Source organism: Erithacus rubecula, assembly GCF_903797595.1.
Source record: "Erithacus rubecula genome assembly, chromosome: 18".
NCBI lineage: Eukaryota > Metazoa > Chordata > Aves > Passeriformes > Muscicapidae > Erithacus > Erithacus rubecula.
This window is the reverse complement of record NC_136670.1, coordinates 12,003,383-12,023,532: the sequence shown is the minus strand read 5'-3', so window position 1 is coordinate 12,023,532 and position 20,150 is coordinate 12,003,383. Positions and strand designations below refer to the sequence as shown.

The window sequence follows — 20,150 nt, the reverse complement described above, 5'->3', positions numbered from 1 at the left end:
CATTCAGGAAAAGCCAGAGTCCCACATTTAACACATATTTCTTGTGTGACCCTGATCAAACCCCTTGGCTTCCCAGTGTTGAGGTCCCTGCATATAAAAATACAAATACCCTAAATAAATGCTGCAGCTAATGGCAGGTTACTGCCAGGGAACTGCACAAAGAGAAAATAAAAGACCTATTAAAAGCCCTCGTTTGTCTCTGCCAGAAAGAAAACACTATTACCCAGTACTTAAAAAGATGCATTAAAGGAGAGAGAGCATTTGGGGGGGGGGGGGGGCTTAAGGACACCCCTGGCAGAGCAGTGAGGGGAAGCACTCCTGGCCAGCCACCCCCATGTGCCCTCAGGATAAGATTTTGGGGTGATCCCACACCTGGGCTGTGCCCTGACTGTGCCAGCACAGGCAGCAGGAGCAGCACTGAGCACACCCAGCACAGAGTGGGGCTGCACACAAACCTGGGAACCACAGGCCAGAACACTGGGCAAAACAAAACCCTGCAGTTTCACTGTTCCTGAAGGAAAGTAAATACCTGGAAGATGTGCTCCAGCCCAGCTGTACAGATGTAAAACCAGCCTGAGTCACAGTGGCATTGGTGGTGCCACCCTGGGCATCAGTGACACTCACTGGCCCAGTGGCACTGCTCCACAACCTTGGCACAGCCAGCAGCCACCTCAGGCAGCTGCAGGGAACCCTCCCTCCTTCTGCTGGAGCTCTGCAGTCACAGCCTGAGACCCAGCAAAACCAGACCCAGCAACTGAGATCACTTAAACAGCCATTAAATCCCCACCTCCTCCTGATGAGGAGTGATTTATCAACAGCTGATGGTGAATACAGTGAATTCAGAGCAGGAGAGGAGGTTTAGTATCCTGGTAGCCACCAGAGGCCAATCCTCCATCAGCACACCTCACCACATCCATGCCTTACACAACAAAAAGGTGAGGGACAAGGACTTTCTTCTCCCCCTGCCTCTGTTGCCTCCTACCCCATCTCCAAAACATCACCAGTCCTCTGGCAACTCCTTCCCCAGGTGCTCCAGGTCCCTGGGGCTGCTGAGGCACCAACAGAGCCAGGAGCTGTGGCAGGACACTGGATGGTGACACTGGGGCAAGGTGCCACCTACAGCCTCAGCAGGGTCCAGCAGATCTTGCTCACAGCCTGGCACCTGCCATGGCAGCAGCTCATCTCCTGACAACTGCCTGGGATTTATTTTTGGTGCACATGCACAGGGAGACAGAGATCCCACACTGGGATTTTATCAGAGTGTGCAGCTATGGAAACAAATGCATTTAAGACTAACATAACAAAATGTCCAAACCCACAACAATAAAATAAAGAATGGTGCACACTGGCATTTTCACAGGGGAGCATTGCAGTGAATGCAGAGCATGACCCAGCTTCTCTCAGAATTCACCCAAACTTTTAAGAAATCACATATTTTCATGTACTTACATGTTTAGCTATGTGAATTTTGCTTGGTGCAAACCCTCCACCCTGCCCTTTGATTTTACAGAGTTCAAGGAATGCCTCTCCTCCTAAATAAGATGAACAGCCGTTTGTTGAGGGCATTCTCTCCTTCCCCCTCTGTACTCATTTCCAAGCCACTCTCTGTGAGAAGCAGGAGAGCTGACAGAAAATCAAAAAAAAAAAATTGCAGCACTTCTTTTTCTCCCCATGGAAGGCACACAGTGGTGCCTGACCATGCCCCCGTGCACAGATCTGGGCAGAGGCTGCAGCTCAGCCAAACTGTTCCCAGGCACGAGAGGGATTCTCAAACCATTCACAGGAATCCAAGAGTCTGACATCCACACCACAGACACCCAGGAGTTACCAGGGAGACTGTGGAATACCTTAAAAACCCAGGAAAAAAAAAAAAAAGCCAAGAGAAGCCAAACCTCCCATTCAGGAGGCAGTGCTCTCCCTGCCCAGGTCTGGAGCTCTGACCCAGGGCTTTATCCAGGTGGCACAGGGATGGGCAGGGACATCTGTCCCCGGCTCTGGCTCTGCAGGCAGCAGCAGCTCGGGCAGGACGCGGGTGGCGGAGGTGTTGATGTCTGGGAATGCCGGCCCGGGCTGGAGCTGCAGACAAGGACCCAGACAACAAAGGCGAGGCAAAAAGCCGTCTGATAGAGGCAGCCCCGTCTGGCAGGCCGGGCTTTCAGAAGCCCGGGCATGCACTGATGTCTGCAAGCACAGCTCTTCGCCGGGCGCACAATTAACCCCGCAGCAAGATCACTGAAGTGTCCTGCAGCACACTCCAAATAGTATCCATCTGGCAGGATGAAAAAAACCCAAAGAGCACAGGAGTGCAGCAAAGGAGCAAACAACTGGAGACTGCAGGGAATGACTCTACAACAAACAAAAATTATACTTAATTTTCTGTTATTTATATTCTAAGAAAACCACATGTTTTCACTTGCATCCCTGCCTCCCTCCCCGAGGCACAAACACACACACACACACAGAATGGGAAGACCAGGGAAAGCAGGAAGAGCAGCACAGCTCCAGCACATCCCCGCTCACACACTTTCCCAAATCACAGCACAAGAAAACGGGTGTGAGTTTTACAACCACGGAGCAACAGCCAAACACCTTTTGCTGGAGCGAAAACGCCCCGAGAACCGCTCAGAGCACTGAGACACCCTCTGCCCGCCTGATCTGCTGAGATCTTCAGGCATTCATATAAAATAAATGTAAATAAACCATTGACTGCTGCAGGACAGTTTCCCCACGGGCTGGTGCGAGTGTCCCAGCTCCAGGGCTGATCCAGCCTCAGGCTGCCCTGCCTGGTGTCTGCACCACGATAACGCTGCCGGGGGAGCGGTGGTGTCTTACAGCTCTTTTGCATAAGCAAGGACTATCCTGCTGTGCAACCAAATTGTGCCACCAGGCTCAGAATAAAGGGACTGAAATAATTTTTTTTTTTTTTTTTCCTCTTATTTTAGATTATGACTTTTACTAATTGATGCTTGATAAAAGCCTAATGAATGATTTGTAGGCATTATAAGCATGTTAAGGATCTGAGTGTGGTTATAAGCCAAGGTCATAAGCTCTATTGACTTTCCAGGCTCTACAGCAATTGATTTGCCATTTATTAAAATCACTTATTCACCACTTGTTAACACTATATTTAGCTAGTTCTTCCCCAGCAGGCTTGGGACATCACATCTGAGCAAAGACACCTTAGTTCTGAGGTACTGTCATGAACTCAATTCTAAACTGAGAGACAGACTCATAAACATTATAACTGTGTCTTTTTAAAGGCTCTTTTGCAAACAGGCTCGGCTCAAATCCAGGAGCCTGGTTTAACAGGGCTTCCAATGCCTGGTTTTGTCTGTGCTGAACATGGTCATCTCTGGCCACACTCAGCAGAAGTCCCACATGGCTTAAAAAGGTTCAGGATGGCAACTACTTTACTTTCATAAAATAGAATGGAAGTCTCTTTCCTCAATGTGACACTGCTCATTTCCAGAGTAGCAGCAAATGAAAGAACATTGGTGCTTAAAATGACAGCTTTCTACATTGAACAGCAGAAGAAAAAAAAAATCCCATCCAGGATTACCAAATGCAGCCAGATATGGCCAGACAAAAGCCAGCAGGTTTGCAGAGACAGCCTCTGAAGACACCACTGCATCCCCCTGTGCAGCAGAAGAGCAGGTACCTGCTGCTCTGGGGGCCAGGCAATGTCCCACCCGCCCCGTGGAGCAGTACCCAGCTGTTTATGGTACAGCAGCTGCAATCATGCAATCAGCCTTTGTAATTAGATCTTGGCAACTCTTGAAATACTTCACTTACCCAGTTTACCTGGAAAGGTGCGACCTAAACATTCAGTGCCTGGAGACATTTGAAAGAAAAACAGAAAGGATCTGTCAGTGATGGGAGCCACCTCTGAGAGGCTGCACACACACCCCAGCTCCCCTCCTGGGGACTCATCCTGGCAGAGCTCCCCGTGGCCACAGACACCTGCTCCCACCATCTCCACAGGCCACCAGCACCAGAGGTGCCACCACTCCTGCTAATGACCCCACGTGCTCTTCCCACACCAGACATTGCCACACCAGGTCCTGTTCCTCTCTCCCCTGCTCCCCCAGGATTGCTCTCCTGATCTCACCTGATGGCAATGCCAAAGCTTCACAGAGGTTTGTGAAGTTTCTGGGATCATTCAGCCCACCCCAGAGACCCCCCCTGCCACATCCAACAGTGCCAGACTCCTGTCCATGGCCCAGGGCAGCACTCTGCATGTCGAGGCACTGATGGGCTGTTTATCCCATTCTGTCTCCTCTGCAAACACACAGAGCTGAGCCCCACGTGCTGCTGTGCCTGGTGACAGCTCAGGGTCTCCTGCCACCCCATGTCCACAGTGGGGGCAGTGGCTGTGGAGTGCTGAAGAGGAAGATCCACAGCAAAATCTTGCACAACACCCCAGAAATGTGTTTTCAAGTGAGAAGAACAAAGCAACAAAAAGTTTGCAACAGAAGGCAACTCATGATTTCTCCCTCACCCATCAGTGTGTGCCTGCCTGCAACACTGAAGGGATTACAGGACATGGATCCTGCCCAGGGCCTGGCAAGATGAGACATTCTGGGCTGGGTGGGAGCTCTGCATCCCGCAGCAGGTTGGCCAGAGAAACACGTGTACACAGGACTCTTTTATGAAGCCTGTAAGAACTGTCTGTCACTGATAATGGTTAATTGGTACTAATTAGTACAGTCTGATCGGAAGGAGTCCTACTGGCCTATAAAAGTGGCCTTTAACCTGAGAGCAAAGGAGGCAGCAGCTGCCAGACACGGCACGCTGGGGCCACAGACAGCTCCTCACACTGCTCCTGCCTCTGCAGCCCCTGCAGGGACTGCATCTGCACATCACTGCTCTCAAATAAAGCCCAAAAAAGTTACTTTCCATGCACATGGGAGAACAGAGAAAAGCAACTTTTTAATCCCAGAAAAAGATGAAGGATCAGAGAGTCGCTGTAAATTGCTGCAGCAGCTAAATAAGCAGGCTGGGCTCACTGATGTGAAGTCAGGCTGATTCAGATGCTTCACATGCAGGTGTTCACAAGTGAGCCTGCACACAAGAGGTGTCACCTGAATGCACACAAGCAGCTGAGAGCCTCCAGGCCCATGTGCACCACCAGCAACCCCCTGGAACAGGCACCAACACCGAGCGTGACAGCAAAGGAGAGAAAGGAATTCTGCCGAGCCAAACTCCAACGTGTGGCAACAAGCTTGGACCTCCTCCTCCTCCTCCTCCTCCTGCTCAGCCAGCTCACTGCACAAAGCCTGAAAAGGGGTGGGAGGCTGGAAAGGAGTGAAAGGCCAAAAGAAGACTGGAGGCCAAAAAGGGTGAGAGTCCCCAAAGTGAAGTGTAGAGTCTGAGAAAAAGTGGATGCCAAAATGGCTTGGGAGACCCAGAAGGGTGGGAATCCAAAGGAAATTTATAGGCTGAGAAAAAGAGACTGTGTGCATGCAGCTGGCTGGATCAGGATCAGCTTTTCTCTGGCTAAATTTCCAAAAGAGTAGAAAGCAATGTCTCTCCTCTCTCTGCTCCACAGCCCAGGTGGTGCAGTGGGACACCCTGTGCACATGTGGGTATGTGTTCCCCATCATGCTCACCCAAGATGTTTGGCCAGGGTCTGGGATGTGTGGGACAAGCCAGCCTGAACCCTCTGAAGTCAGTCAAGATTTTGGGATGTTGCTTCTCCCCTCTCTCTTAGCACGCTTGCCTCACCCATCCTCACATCTGCCCTTCGGGTTCAGCCATGCATTTGCCAACTTTTAAAATGCAAATGAGAATTGGCACATAAAGTTGGTGCTTTAAATCTGACCAGAGCCACCCCCAGCTCTCCTCCCTCCCTCCCTCCTCATATGCATAAACTTTTTTATGCAACAGGCAGCAGGGAAGAGATGCAGGGAGTGGCCTGAGCCGTTGCCCAGAGCCCTTGTGCAGCCAGACAGCTCCATGGGAAGGGTGGCTCAGGCTCTCTGCCTACCAGCAGCAGCAGGGAACCAGTAATTACCCTGGCTGGACCAACACCTGCTCGTGGTTTTGTCTTACACTGTTTGTGCAACCCAACAGGCTGCCAACAAAGCAGAGATGTACTTTGCCTAAACAGGTGAAAACATGAAACAGGGAACAGAGCTGCCGTGTCGGTCCCACAACGCCTCTGTGCAACACATGCTGGAAAATCACTGCTGCTCCAGCCTGCAAGGCTGCAGACAGGGACAAGCACAGCATGCACTGAAAGGGCAGGAAAGGAGGGAAAAGGGCTGCCCATCTGCAGAGTCCAGCTTCTGAGCCCAGCCCCACGCTGGTCAGGATGTTCTTTTCTGGCTAGCACCAGAATGCCTGGCTTGCCAGGACAGTCCTGCCAAACTGAGCATCCCCTGTGGCACAGCACAGAGGATGTGACAGCCCTCACCCAGCCAGGGCTGTCTGCACAGCAGAGCTGCTCCCAAAAACACCCTGTGCCAGTTTAGTGCCCATTGCCATGCCAGGGATCCATCCCCTGTGCTCACAGAGCAGTGGGGTGGGAAGAGCAGCATGAAGTGACCAAGGGCAAAGCCCCCAAAGGAGCAGCTGGACCAGCCTCAGTCTCTGGCAGAATCAGCTCTAACCCCACCAGGTCACACCCAAAAATATCCTCACCCCAATGGCAGATGGGATTTGTTGTAGATGATTTGTTCTGGAATAAGAACACCAGCCCCACCTCTTGCAGCATATTTACTGAAAGCCACTAAACATTAAACAGAGGCAAAAAGTGTATCCCAGCAACATCTGGAATTTATCCCTTCTGGGAAAAAAAAAATCATGCTCTATTCTTTTAGAGAAAGAAAAGTGATTATATAGAATTATAATGCTGGAAGAAGATAGAGAAGAGCAGAGATTTTCTTTGAAATGCTGTTTAGACAATTAAAAAGGGATAGTTTCAAAGAAGCAGTAAATACTATCTCAGCTTTTTTCACCCTGTCTTGCAGTACCAAGCTTTCTTCCCTTGCCTTGGCTAAGAAACTCCAAGGAAAGCAACAGATTTTTTTCATCCTTTCAAGACCTAAGGTAGAAAGGAAACTGGCTCTCAGGTCTAACTGGTTGAAGATAGACCAAATTAAAAAAAATAATCAACAACATTCTTCTAATTCCTACCAACAGGATTCGAAGGCACCTTGATTTCTATGAAAAAAACCTTCTTTGGGATAAGCTTTCCAAAAGAGGATGTGTCAGTCCTTACCCAGGAGAGCCAATACTCTGCTCTGTCTCCCCAGACAGAAGAACGGAAAGGCTTTAAATACTAAAGCAGGAAAAACCATCGGGATTAATACGAGGATGCAAGGTCAAAATGTGATATCCTCCACTTCCTCAGGCTCCTGATCCCAGAATGGCTGGACAACGACCCCAGAGCATCACCTGTGCCCGGATGCAGCTGGGGAAGCCTGGGTTCAGAGGGAAACCCTCCCCAGCCTTCCCTCGCTCTCATGCCAAGCCCCAGAAATGCCTCCAGCTACTAAATTACCCAACGACTTAAACGAACTGCATTGATCTGGCTGGAAAACAAAGCTGCAGCTCTTGGCACGTGCCCAGTTAGGAGGGTACAGCTGCATTTTTCACCTGCAAGCAGTTACGAGCACGGTCAGAGATGCCCCTTCCCCTGACACGGGGTGGCTGAGGGCAGAGAGCGAAGGGCAAACACAGGTGAGAGGGAATCACCACCCCAGACACCTCCCAGACACAGCAGAGCCTCAGCAAATGACAGGTATGTCCAGTTTTGCAATCGAGGGCAAGGCTGTTCCTAGAACAAGCCCCATTACTCAGCCTCCTCAACCCCCATCTCCTTGGCTGCACGTGGAGTGGATGCAGGATTTCATCAGGACATTAAACTCAGAAGCTGTAAAATCACTGCAAAAACCCAATTATACCTATTTTCGTAACAGCCAATTTAAGCTTGTATTTAGGTCCCCTCACATACCCCTACGTTACATAAAGCATTTCTTCCACTTGAAACGTAGCTTTCTAAAGGCCATTTTATTTCATTTAATGGATGCTTTACGTGGCCCTGCAAATCTCTAGAAGCACAACCAAGGAAGACACATGGCTGCAAGACACGGCGTGATCCCTCCCTGAGCACACAGCAAGAGCAGGAGAGGATGAAAGGCATCTCCAAACCCATGAACCTGCTGAGACTGGAGTGCACTTGTGCTCTGAAGAGCAGCAAAACCCCACGGTCAAGTCAAAAGAGGAATTCCTGAACATCTGCACGCGCTGTTAACTCGTTCCAGACCGGCCAGCGCTCTGCAGGATGGATCCTTCCCTCATTCCACAGCCACCAGCTGAACTGAGCCCACTCAGACATGCTTCCCCTGGATTTCAAAGAGCTGCTTTCTGCACTTCAAGTAAATAAATGCAGTCATCTCTTTTTCCTTCTTTTTTTTAAAAAGCTGCACTAATAAAAAGCTCGTAGCGAAATCTATTAAATTGAGTCTGTCCATTATGTTTATTGTTCCTTACAATTCAGGCCTGGATGGCAATGCAGTGGAGGTTGAGAAGTGTATTTATCAAGAAAACCCATGAGAACAATGAGGATTAAAAGCTATCAGCAGGATAGAATGTGTTTGTAACCCTGCAGTTCATTCTGCACCTCGCACAGGACCCCCCATGAGAGACCTCTGCCCCCTCTCCTTGTTTTTTGAGCCCATCTCTGGTTCACCAGCTGACAGAACAAGCAGCACCTGCATTCCCAGAAAAAGCTGAGGAAGCTGCAGTGTGTATATACTGCCATCAGTAAGTCACACTAGAGAAACATAAACTTTGATTGCATTACACACCAGTGATCAGTATCATTAAATGTTACACACCTTGAGCGTGCCTGTGCAGTTGGAGAGGGAAACAGTGAATTTGAAAACACATCTTCCCATTCAAGCAAAGTCCCATTACAGTAATGTAAGTGTAACAACAAAAATTAGATTCCTGCTTATTACGTGGGAAATAATTGCAATTTAAGATAATTTTTCCCTGAATTGTGTGAAGCAAGTGCCCATCAATCATGTTGTTTTTTCAGGGTTCTAAAGAGAGCATCTAGCAGACAAGGTACCTTCAGTGATGAATGGCCTGACCTGGACATCCTATTCTGAGGTATTGAAGCCAAGGGTAATAAAGATAGAAATAATGAAAACAACACAGAAAAAGCAGGATTTGCTCCTCCAGGAAAGACATCTGCCCTCAGTGAGCCCCTGCAGCCAAGCCTGCAGAGGGGACACCAACAACCACTGACCCTGCAGGTGTCATTGCACAAACACCTGGGACAAGCACAAGGAAACCCAGCCTGGTTTCAGGCCTGGAAGAGGCACCGAGGACAAGCTCTTCCAGCTGCAGAGAGTGGGTTTAACCCTTTCAGAGTGCAGGGCTCCAAGGGTCCCATGTCCCCTCAGCACCGTGGGAACAGCTCGGGAGGCTTTGGGGGGATCTTTTGTTTTTGTGAGAAATAACAACATTAATCATAACATTAAACAGAAACCACTATGGGGGAGAATTTCCAAGCTTGCTCAGCACAGAGCCCAGCCTGCAGGGGAGCTGCAGCAAATTCCCTGGGACTCATCCTCAGCCAAAGCCATGGATGGAAGAGGCGACGAGCAGACTCGGGATTGCTGTAGGACTCCAGCTTGGAAATGTGAGTCTGAGCACTCAGTGGTTAGATGTCTCTTGGGAATCCATCCAAATGGCACTGCTGCTCTCCCACTTGCCCTGCAGGTAAATCTCACATGTGGCTTACACAATCTGTTGACTTAAGGAAAGCAAGGGCAGGAGAAGAAAGCTGCTCAGACATCAGGAGAGGCTCATCAGTCCTTTGGGCAAAAGTCTGGGTCACTTCCCCCTCCACAGAGAACTCAGGGTGTCAGCCAGGCCTCGTGTCCCTTCATGGGAGCATGTGCAGGGAAGGTGCAGCAGAACACAGTGCTCAAAACATCAGTGAAAGGACAACAACAATGCATTGCCAAATTCTTCCATATTTTTGGCCAGAGCAATGCTTAAATACAGTTTACAGAAATTGGAGTCTGTGAGCTCTGTGTTCCAGTCAAGTCCTCTGAAATCAAACTGAGCAGTGACTGCACAGGTGTCCCAGGGCTCGGGGAGAGGAGGCCACTTCCAAACCTCATCCTGAGTAACACTCATCACCTGCAGACATGGGACACCTGTAACACACTGTGAGACCTCTCCATGCTCTGCAAGGGCATCTTGCTGGATGCACATATCTCAGCTGCAAAAGCAGCTGCAGTGTGCCAGGCTGATGAGCAGCAGGCTCTGGCTGTCAGGGGTGCAGAGGGAACCCACCAGAGACCCTCCACCTCTGGAGTGCTTCTTGCTCTGCTGTTTCCTATTGCTGGTCTCAAACTCTCTCTTCCTCACGACCAACTCCAGCCCTGGGCCCAGCTCCCCCCACCCCTGAGCAGGGCAGGAGCAAAACCTTCCCTCAAGATTTTAAGCCACTGAAGATGCATTTGGAAGGAAAACTGACAACCTGAGCAGCACCATGAGGTGTTGGTGTGCCAGTGACAAACCCTACCCTAATCACCAACACAAGCTAAGGCCAAATTCTGTGTGTAAAACTTACAATGACCAAAGTTTGCAACAGCAGAGACGGACTTTGCCACTACAAATATTCCCAGTCAAGCTCCTGGTCCCTGTCTGAATCTCAAGGAAGGCAGAAGAGCTGTGGGGATGGTGAGGCAGGCCAGACACTCGATCCATCTCTCCTATCAGACCTGTGTTAACATTTTAACAGGACCTGCTGTTGTGATCTGCAGCAAGGAGCAGATGTGGTTTTGAGTAATGCTGAGCGTTACTTAACCAGTTATAGTCACTAATGTAATTGACACCTATTCCATCATCCTTAATACACCCACTTCTTTCTCCGATACCATAAATAGATTAGAAAAGTTTCTGCAGATGGCCATGACCCCATTTGTTTGTGCACTTAGCCATGTATGAATCACTCTTGGCTTGTAGCAGCACTCTGGAATTACTGAAAGATAACTAGTCGGCACAGACACCAATAAATGAATCATGCTTTCCACAAGACCAAACCTTTGGGCTTTTACAGACTCCAATTACAAAGTAAGAAGAAAAGAACAAAGAAATTACTCAGTCTATTTGCACAAAGTCATGCAGAGTTGATTCACAGTTTTACAGAATTATTACTGACAATCATTTGTAGGGGGTTAGAGTAACAAACCAGCTACTTTACATATTGGACAGAATGAAGAGATGGAAAAAAATCCCCAAGCCATGTCTTGCACATATTCTTTGAAAAGTAGCCTTGTAACTTTTTTCATCCTTAGTATGCTCCAAGCCTGGGGGGTTAATCAGTTTTCATTTGCCAAGGCTAAATTCTGCTTTGCTGGGACGCTTGGGCCAAGTTTGCAAATGTGGGAAATCCTGTTGCACCTGCTGAAGAGCACAAACCATCACAGGCACAGTCCCTCAGCTCTGCAGGCATCAGCAGGGACTCAGGAATAGTTCAGAGAACTGCCATGTACAAAAGCACTCGCCTTTCTAACTGCACATTTTTGAATATACACTGCAAGTGAAAAATTACCCAGTCTGAGGCATTTTATTAAAGAGATGTGCGAGACTGAATACACCAAACATAAATGTGTGAACCACTTGAAAGCACTGTGGACATCCACCAACACTGACAACTTGTGAGGCAAGTTTCCAAAGATGTGCAAGGTGTCTTTACATAACCCACAGTCTGGGACACTCTGACACACACCACACACAGTGAAAAACACACCCTCTTCTAAGTGCAGCATCAGCCTAGTCCTGCATCAGGGAGAAATGGGAAGCCTGACCACCAGGAGGAAAAGGGGATACTGATGGATTATGGCCTTAGCACTGCTGTACAGTGAAACAGCAGCATTTAGTTAAAAAAATCTAAAAGTGAAGGTGGACTTGATGCCACCCTGAGCCTGAACACAGACAGTGCCCTGGCTGCACCATCTCTGAGTGGGATGGATGACTGACATGTCTCAGGGCCACATGCTCCAAATCAGCACCAGAGAGATCCAAAGCCAGGGCTAACACCCCACTGAGCACTCACTGACAGTTTGGGAGGGATGCAAGTCAAATGTTCACACAGCACTGTTTATCTGAGGCCTACCAGTACCCTTTGCATGCACCGAGACCCAACTTCCTGGGTGAATTTACCTTGCAAATGAAATGTGTGCCCTGTTTTACACACCTGCTCCACGGGCAGAGAGCTGCCAGCCTGGTACAGCTCCTCAGAGGCACAGCTCAGGAGAGGCCAAAACCAGCACCAGAATAGCTGCCACACAGCTCTACACCAGTTTGGGAAAACCTGCTTGAGGCTGCTGATTTCCAATGAGAGGTATAAACCTCTCCCCAGACTGGATTCAAGATGCTATGGAAAATTTAAATTAATAAAAATTCCCAATTCCTATCCCTCTCCATACTACATCAATTAATGCAACAAGCTCTCTTCTGTAAGAACAGGCAGGTACCAACAACCTTCTCCCTCCAACAAGAGTTTATCTGAGGAGGTGCTGTAGATAGAAGGGAAGGAAAAATGTTCCCAGTAGGGTTGTCTTTAGAAAGCTCAAGTCATTAGAGCCAAGGTTTCAGGTGCAATGCAAGACTAAAAGGATGCATGTGCTAAACAGCAGCATGTCCTTCAGCAGGAAAAAAAAAAAAAAGCTAAATCAGGAACCTGCAGCATTAGGTGGATGCTTGGATAAACACTGTTCAACACACCACAGCAGAAATGCTAATGCAAGTTTAGTTTTCACACCGGAGAGATTTCAAAAGATTTGCAAAGCTTTGATAATATTTAACATCTTTACTAATTTCCTCTTTGGTGCAATCATAAATTTACCCCGGTAGCCAAAAGATCTGGGATGAACTACAAGTTCTAGCTGGCTCCAAAGCCAACAAGAATAATGTGTGCTGTTACTATTTTCTCTCAAAACATACCTCTGCAAAACTGACTCAAAATGAGAAAAGAAATTGTGAAACTGTCATTACAAAGAAGCATTTAAAATGCAGATCAAAGTGCTGCCTTAGAAGCTGTATTCCTTGCCAAATCATCAAAGCTCTCTTTACTCTCAATAGCTCCCCAAATCCTCTGATTTTAATGATAAATTCTTACAACTGAAATTTATCTGTTTTAAATACAAAAAAAACCAAAAAAACCCAAACCCAAACAAACAATCAAAAAAGCCTGAACACCACAACTCCTTTCTCTGGTTACCAACTGCTTCACTAACCAGTTCATTTGGAGCCACTTTCTTGCATTACTAAATTAAGTTTCATGGATGTGTTTATGTCTGTGTGTGCACACACACAGCTCTCTGAACCTCTCAAGTATTGAAAACTTGTCAGCCCTTGGTGGTGAGTGTGTGCAGGGTCTGCCTGTCTCTCAGAGAGGGGTGTGTGTGTGTGTGTGTGTGCAGGGTCTGTGTCTCAGAGGGGTGTGCTGGTCTCTCCAGCTCTCAGCACTCAGTGCAGGGTCTCTCCAGCTCTCAGCACTCCATGATGGTCTCTCCAGCTCTCAGCACTCTGTGCAGGGTCTTTCTTGCTCTCAGCACTGTGGGCAGGGTCTCTCCAGCTCTAAGCACTCTGTGCAGGGTCTCTCCAGCTCTCAGCACTGTGGGCAGGGTCTCTCCTGCTCTCAGCACTCTGTGCAGGGTCTCTCCAGCTCTCAGCACTCAGTGCAGGGTCTCTCCAGCTCTCAGCACTCTGTGCTGGTCTCTCCTGCTCTCAGCACTCCGTGATGGTCTCTCCAGCTCTCAGCACTCTGTGCAGGGTCTCTCCTGCTCTCAGCACTCTGTGCAGGGTCTCTCCAGCTCTCAGCACTCCGTGATGGTCTCTCCTGCTCTCAGCACTGTGGGCAGGGTCTCTCCAGCTCTCAGCACTGTGGGCAGGGTCTCTCCTGCTCTCAGCATTCTGTGCAGGGTCTCTCCTGCTCTCAGCACTGTGGGCAGGGTCTCTCCAGCTCTCAGCACTCCGTGATGGTCTCTCCAGCTCTCAGCACTCAGTGCAGGGTCTCTCCAGCTCTCAGCACTCCGTGATGGTCTCTCCAGCTCTCAGCACTCAGTGCAGGGTCTCTCCTGCTCTCAGCACTCTGTGCAGTTCCAGCTGCTGGCACTCAGGGAGCTGCTCCCATGCTCAGCACCGGGATCACACTGACCCCGATCCCCTCCACCCTTCATTCACCCATTGCTCCTGGAGGAGCTCCCACACCACTACTGCATTCCCTGCAGCCAGGAAGCAGCAACACAGCAGCCACTGATCAGTTCTGGAAGATGGAGTTGAGGGGTCAGATCCTGCTGCCACAGAATTCCTCCCTGTTCCTCCCCTGCCATTCGCAGACTGAGCCGGTCTGGGATGCACTTCCTCACCTGGGACCTGCCCGGGTGACCTACCTCCTGCCACCCAAAATAGTTATAAAATAATCACCCAGCAATTCAGCCACACAGACAGGAAGAACACTGCATAAAAACATCCCTGTTGACACCAGTGATTCCTGTGCTTTATGGACGTCTGGGAGTGTGCTCATGGCGTGAACCAGGTTTGCACTTAATTGCAGCAAAGTGGCCCTTGTACCTCTCTCCTCTCCAGCCAGGCTTTGTCACTTTGATGAAACCTGCCAGGAGCAGATGCACCGTGTATCAGAGAGCAGGAGGGATCTGCTAAGACAAACTGCACACCAGTACAGCATCTCCCTCCAGGAAGCAAACTGGTTGGCAGTTTTCACATGAGACACCACTGCAAATAAATTACCTTTTTTTTTTCACTAATTAGGCTTAGCAAATTCTGACAGCTGCTGCTACCTGAATGAAACAACACTGACAGACATGACTGTACACTGAGTTACTCAGGAAAGGAGCTGGATTGTAATTACCCTCTATTAGTGACACCATGCAGTTTGGTACTTCTCTTGGAAAGGTCTCCTCATGTCTCTCCACTTATAACTTAGGTTTACAAATTCATTCTAAAACTGGATTTATCAAATCACCAACTTCAGCCTGGGAAATCAAAAATTATTAGTATATTTGGTGAGCAACAGCAAATAAAAGTAAGAACATGTGTTTGTGGGTGCTCTTCTCTCCATTTGCAAAGGAGGCAGTGGGAGCAGCTAATTCAATATCCCAAAAATTTAGAAGCAATCCCAGATCCTACTTTGGGAATTCCTGGCTGTAAAGAAAATAATATGGTTGCTGTTCCCCACATATCCTTCAGTTCTGGTGTTCTCACAACCAGGATCTGAAAACACACTACGGAGACAAACACTCAGGGGGTGGAGGATGCCTCCATGCCAGAAGGTAGCAAGACTTTCTGCAGCAAACACCCTCCTCTGAAAACACCCTGAAAACACCCTGACACTGACTGAAAAGGCAGAATGAGCCATGCCTTTCCTCCACTTGGCATTATAAATGATCACCTGTGATTCTACAGGATCATCTCTGGTGCCGTGTGCCGGGCCCGCTGTGCAGCACAGCACAATCCAGGTGTTCACCCACAGGAAAAAAACAAAGTTTGACTATTTCCCCTGCACTTCCCCCTCTGTGTCTTTTCATTCTCCCATTCAACATCGATTATACAACACTAAGATTAAAATCACTACCTGAGGGTGCAAAATAAGCTGTAATTTTAATAAAGATCCCTGTGTTCTCCAGGCTCAGGGAATCAGGCCTTTCCTTGGGTATCAAAGGTGGGACTGCAGAGTGTTTGGGTCCCCTGGGATGGCCAAGGGCACACACAGGCAGCTCTTGGGCCACCAGAAGCAAAAGCCACCCGTGCTCTGCTCCTGCAGGATCATACCTTGGGACCTTTGCTGATCTCAGCACAAAGCAGAGCTTGTCACAGACACATGACCAGAGCCAGACACAGGGAACTCCCCAGTCTGGCTGAGGGCAAACTGAGATGCCACAAGCTGAACATCCCCTGTGCAACCACTCCCGGGCTTGCTGAAACACTGGGAGCAGCTCTGGCTTCCCTCCACGAGGAAAACTTTGGGAGAATAAAGAAGCACATGGTTCTCATCCACTCTGCTGGAATAAGCCCTAGCTGCCGATGACAGTGTCCGGAAAGAAATGCATTTGTCACAAAAGCAGTGTGAAAGCGGAAAGGAGATGTGATCCCTGGTTGAGCCATATGCATTTGGTTTGTTATTAAACCAAAGAATGTGAAAACCTAGAAGCTTTGGCTTGGACAGGAACCTGCTCTCCTCTCACGGCTCGCTCGGCCCAGCCGGGCACGGCGCTGCACTTGGATCGGCCTCGGCTCCTGGGAGATGCAACAACACCTCCCAAAAATCCTGAACGCCTCGGTAACACTCCGAAGTGTCTGCACGAGCAAAGCCTCTGCCGGGAGCCACCATCCCGCAGGGATCTGCCCGCAGGGATGCCCCGGTGCCCGCGGGATCCCCGCCGCCTCCGGGAGCCGCAGCGGGCAGGTGCCGGCGCCCGCTGGGGAGGCAGCCACGGCTCCTCGCTCCGCTCCCCCCGACAAATAATTAGTTATTTACAGCCTCTTCCGCCACGCCGGTCACCCCTGACCTCCTTCACGCAGCCGAGGCGATTAGAGCCCACTGCTGCAGACGTCTGGCTGCTTAGCACCGCCCGGCATATTGGCACTCCAGCCCGGCGGCGGGCGAGACTCGCGCCCCCGCCCCCAAAAAAACCCTTTTATAATCCTAATCTGGGAGCGCCACACACAGAAACCAGCTGCTTCCTCCGCCGCAGCGCCGCAGCCGCCATACGGAATGAAGCCTGCGAGGAAAAGGGGTTTGGGCATCGCTTGGACAGTTAACCTATTTAGAGGGTTGTAAACCAGAAGAGTTTGCGTGTTCCTCCCCGTGCCGCTTTCCTGAAGCGTTCCTGCCGGTAACTGAAAATTTTGGCTGAAAAATTAAGGAGCATCTGGTGGTAGCTGCTCTGAGGCTCCCTCAAAGTCGTATCAGAAAGAGACACAAAACCAAGCGACTGGAGGAGGAAAAATGCTGTAGAATGGATTTATCTCAGCGAGGCTCAGCTCTGCCCTTTCCACGGGAGCCAGGTGGAGGAAGCGATCAGGTAACAGCCCCTGTAGTGCCACCAAAGCTCTCCTGTAGCTGTAGGTGAGCAAATGCTGCCCGCCATCAGCAGGAAATAAATAACAACATCGGTGATAAGAAACCTACCCCAAGATGAAATAAGGAAGGGCAGCAATAAGGGACCTCAGTCCAAGGCTCCCAGGAGCTAATGGGAACACAGAATCTGAGTGTCAGGACCCCAGAGCTGACAGAGGGCAGGGGACAAGCCAGGGAAAGACCCCGGGAGCATCAGGCACGAGGCTGCCACAACACCCATCCGAATCCAGGCAAGGTCTCCTGCGGTAAAATTCACTGTACCCTGTCTCTTGCACCCCTCGTCCATAAGCAGCACCTGCCTCTTACCAAGTCTTTCCCATGCTGACAAAAATGGAGGGGGAAATTACAAACTGTGCTATTTCTAAAAAGTCAAGGAGTGAAATTGAAAGCCTGAGTTGTTCCAGTGAAACCTCATGTCCAGAGTTAGACTGGAAGAGAAGCTTTTTCTTCAAAAGACATTGACACATTTTAATTCACAACTTTTACCCCAACCATGAGACTTGATCAGACACAAAGTCTCATCCTAGGGATTCTGTGGGACACAGTTTATGTTCAGCAACTGGCTGACACAAAAAAGAACTGTATCTTCATTATTTATACACTGCTATTGGTATGCACATCTAGCCCGGCCTGTTAAAGTCAGGGAAGAATAATGGTCTATTCAGTACCGGCAGTGTTAATAAAATCAGGCAAATCCAGCTTAGTTTTGTCTGAACACGAATGAGATTAAATCAAGATTAAAAGTGCATACAGTACAAAGGGTATGGTTTATGCTAAAATTCAGAATGAACACATTTTAGTACCCGGTCTACAAATGCCTGCAGACCTTCTCCGGGACTCAGACACCTGAATTAAACAAGGATGAAGCTGGAGAAGGAGAAGGCAGATGACACTGGACAAAAGCCATCCAAAATACCAGGGGACAGATGCTCTGCAGCCCCGCTGGAGGTAACGGGGCAGATCCTGTGCCAGCAGAAACAGGCACAGCTCAGCTGGCTCTCCCTGCACGCACCGAGCGCCAGCCTGCCCCGTCGCAGTGCCAGGAATATATGCAAAATCCAGACTCTTTCCCAAGTTTTCCTTTTGGGCCATTTTGCATTAGTTCGTGCAGGGTTTGGATTTCACGGCACTGAACAAGGTGCTAAGCAGGCTACAATCCTGACAACCCTCCCGGACTGGGATGCCTTGAAAACCTTCCCTTCACAAAAAATACCATTTGCTTAAAAACTGCCAAAGAGCCCAACTCATTCCTTTCCCCTCAGCAGCAATATTCCTTCTCTCTCACCTCCATACACTTCATTTCCAAGAGGGAAAGAGCACATAGAGAAGTGGTGGATATTTAGGTCAGGCATTGCCCTCACAGCTACTCTGCGAGGGTTGAAAAATATTAATGAAAAAACCCAAACCGCCCTTCTGAACAAAACGCCCCGAGGGGCTGGAGATGGGGGGAGCGGGTTCCCAAATACAAATCCTACTCGGGTGTCCGGACCGCGGTGTCCCCCCGGTACCGAGGCGAGGGCGATTTACACGGAGGAGGCTCGGGGGCCCGCGAGCATCACCCCGCAGGAGGGGAGGGCGAGCCAGGGGCACCGGGGCATCGCGGGGATGGAGAAGAGCGCGGATCTCCCCGGTGCCGGCGGGGAGCGGCCGGGGAGGCTGATCCCGGGCAGCTCCGCCAGCCCGTGTCACACCCGCACCGACATCCCAGCGGCAACAGATGAGAGGGAGAGAGAGCGGGGCTCGCACGGAGCGGGGGGAAGGCACTCCGGGAAAGCGCATCGCGGCCAAAGGGTCCCGGGCGCCGCCGGGAGCCCCCGCGGGAACTTCCCCGTCCGCCGGGCACTCCCGCAGCCCGGACACCTCCCGCACCCTCCCCGGCAGCAGCAGGACGGGTACTTACTGATCTCCATGCTCTGGAACAAAGACCTTTTGCAGTTGCATGTGCAGGACACATTGGGCTGAATAGCTACGGCCGTGCTGTTCAGCCCCATGAAGTTATACATTTAAACACACACACCAAAAAAAAAAAAAAAAAAAAAAAAAAAAAAAAAAAAAAAAAAAGGGGGTGGGGGGGGGAAGGGAAAAAAAAAAAAAAAAAAAAGGAAGGCGACGGCGACACAAAGAACTTCCCGGCCGCCGAGCGCTCCCCGGGCAGCACCACATAAAGCCGGGGCTCCTCCTCGGCGCGGGGGGGCGGAGGGAGGGAAATGCAGCTGCGATCAGAAATTGGAAATAAAAAACCCGGCGCGGCGCAGCGCCCCCGGCAGCGGCTCGGCTCGGCCCGCGCTGCTCCGCGCCCCTCCGGCCCGGGAAGCGGCGGCGCTGGGCCCGGCCGCGGCAGCCCCGCACTTTTGTGGGGCGCGGCGCGGTGGGAGCGCGGTGGGAGCGCGGCCCGCCCGCTCCCGCTCCGCTCCGCTCCCGCCCCCCGCGCTCATTCACGGCCACGGGGACGCGGCCGCGCCGCCGCCGCCGCGGGCGGGACCGTGACGTCAGCGCCAGACGGGGACTGCCCTTCCCTTCCCTTCCCTTCCCTTCCCTTCCCTTCCCTTCCCTTCCCTTCCCTTCCCTTCCCTTCCCTTCCCTTCCCTTCCCTTCCCTTCCCTTCCCTTCCCTTCCCTTCCCTTCCCTTCCCTTCCCTTCCCTTCCCTGTCCCACCGCCCCGCTCAGGCCGGGTCATCCCAGAGCACAGGGCACAGAACTGTGTCCAGACGGGCTTTTGGAATATCTCCAGCAAGATATTCCAGCGAGATATTCCACACCCTCTCCGGGCAATCTGTTTAATGTTCGTTCACCTGCACAGGAACAAAGTTCTTCCTCATGCTCTGGTGGAAATTCCTGGCCATCAGGTTTGTAGTCTCTTGTCCTATTGCTCAGCAGCAGCACTGAGCAGAGCCTGGTCCATCTTTTTGGCATCTTTCCTTTAGGTATTCACACACACTGATGAGGTGCCCTCCCATCATCCCTTCTCGAGTCCAGCTGCTCTCTCAGCCTTTCCTCATCAGAGATGCTCCATCCA

General features: G+C 50.4%; 1 protein-coding gene across 3 annotated transcripts in view; it reads right to left on the bottom strand.

Annotated features, from left to right (window-relative positions):
* The window catches only part of PMEPA1 (prostate transmembrane protein, androgen induced 1), a 41,024-nt gene extending 21,408 nt beyond the window's left edge, over positions 1 to 19,616 (bottom strand). For 2 of the 3 annotated variants that reach the window (XM_079321442.1, XM_079321443.1), the window contains exons 1-2: positions 19,035 to 19,616; positions 3,793 to 3,831 (exon numbers count right to left, since the gene is read on the bottom strand). In XM_079321442.1, coding sequence (XP_079177568.1) covers positions 3,793 to 3,831; positions 19,035 to 19,137 — 142 coding nt within the window. In that variant the 5' untranslated portion in view covers positions 19,138 to 19,616. The remainder of the gene's footprint in view (positions 1 to 3,792; positions 3,832 to 19,034) is intronic. The other variant, XM_079321444.1, reaches the window with a different exon arrangement.
* Positions 19,617 to 20,150: the final 534 nt, after the last annotated feature.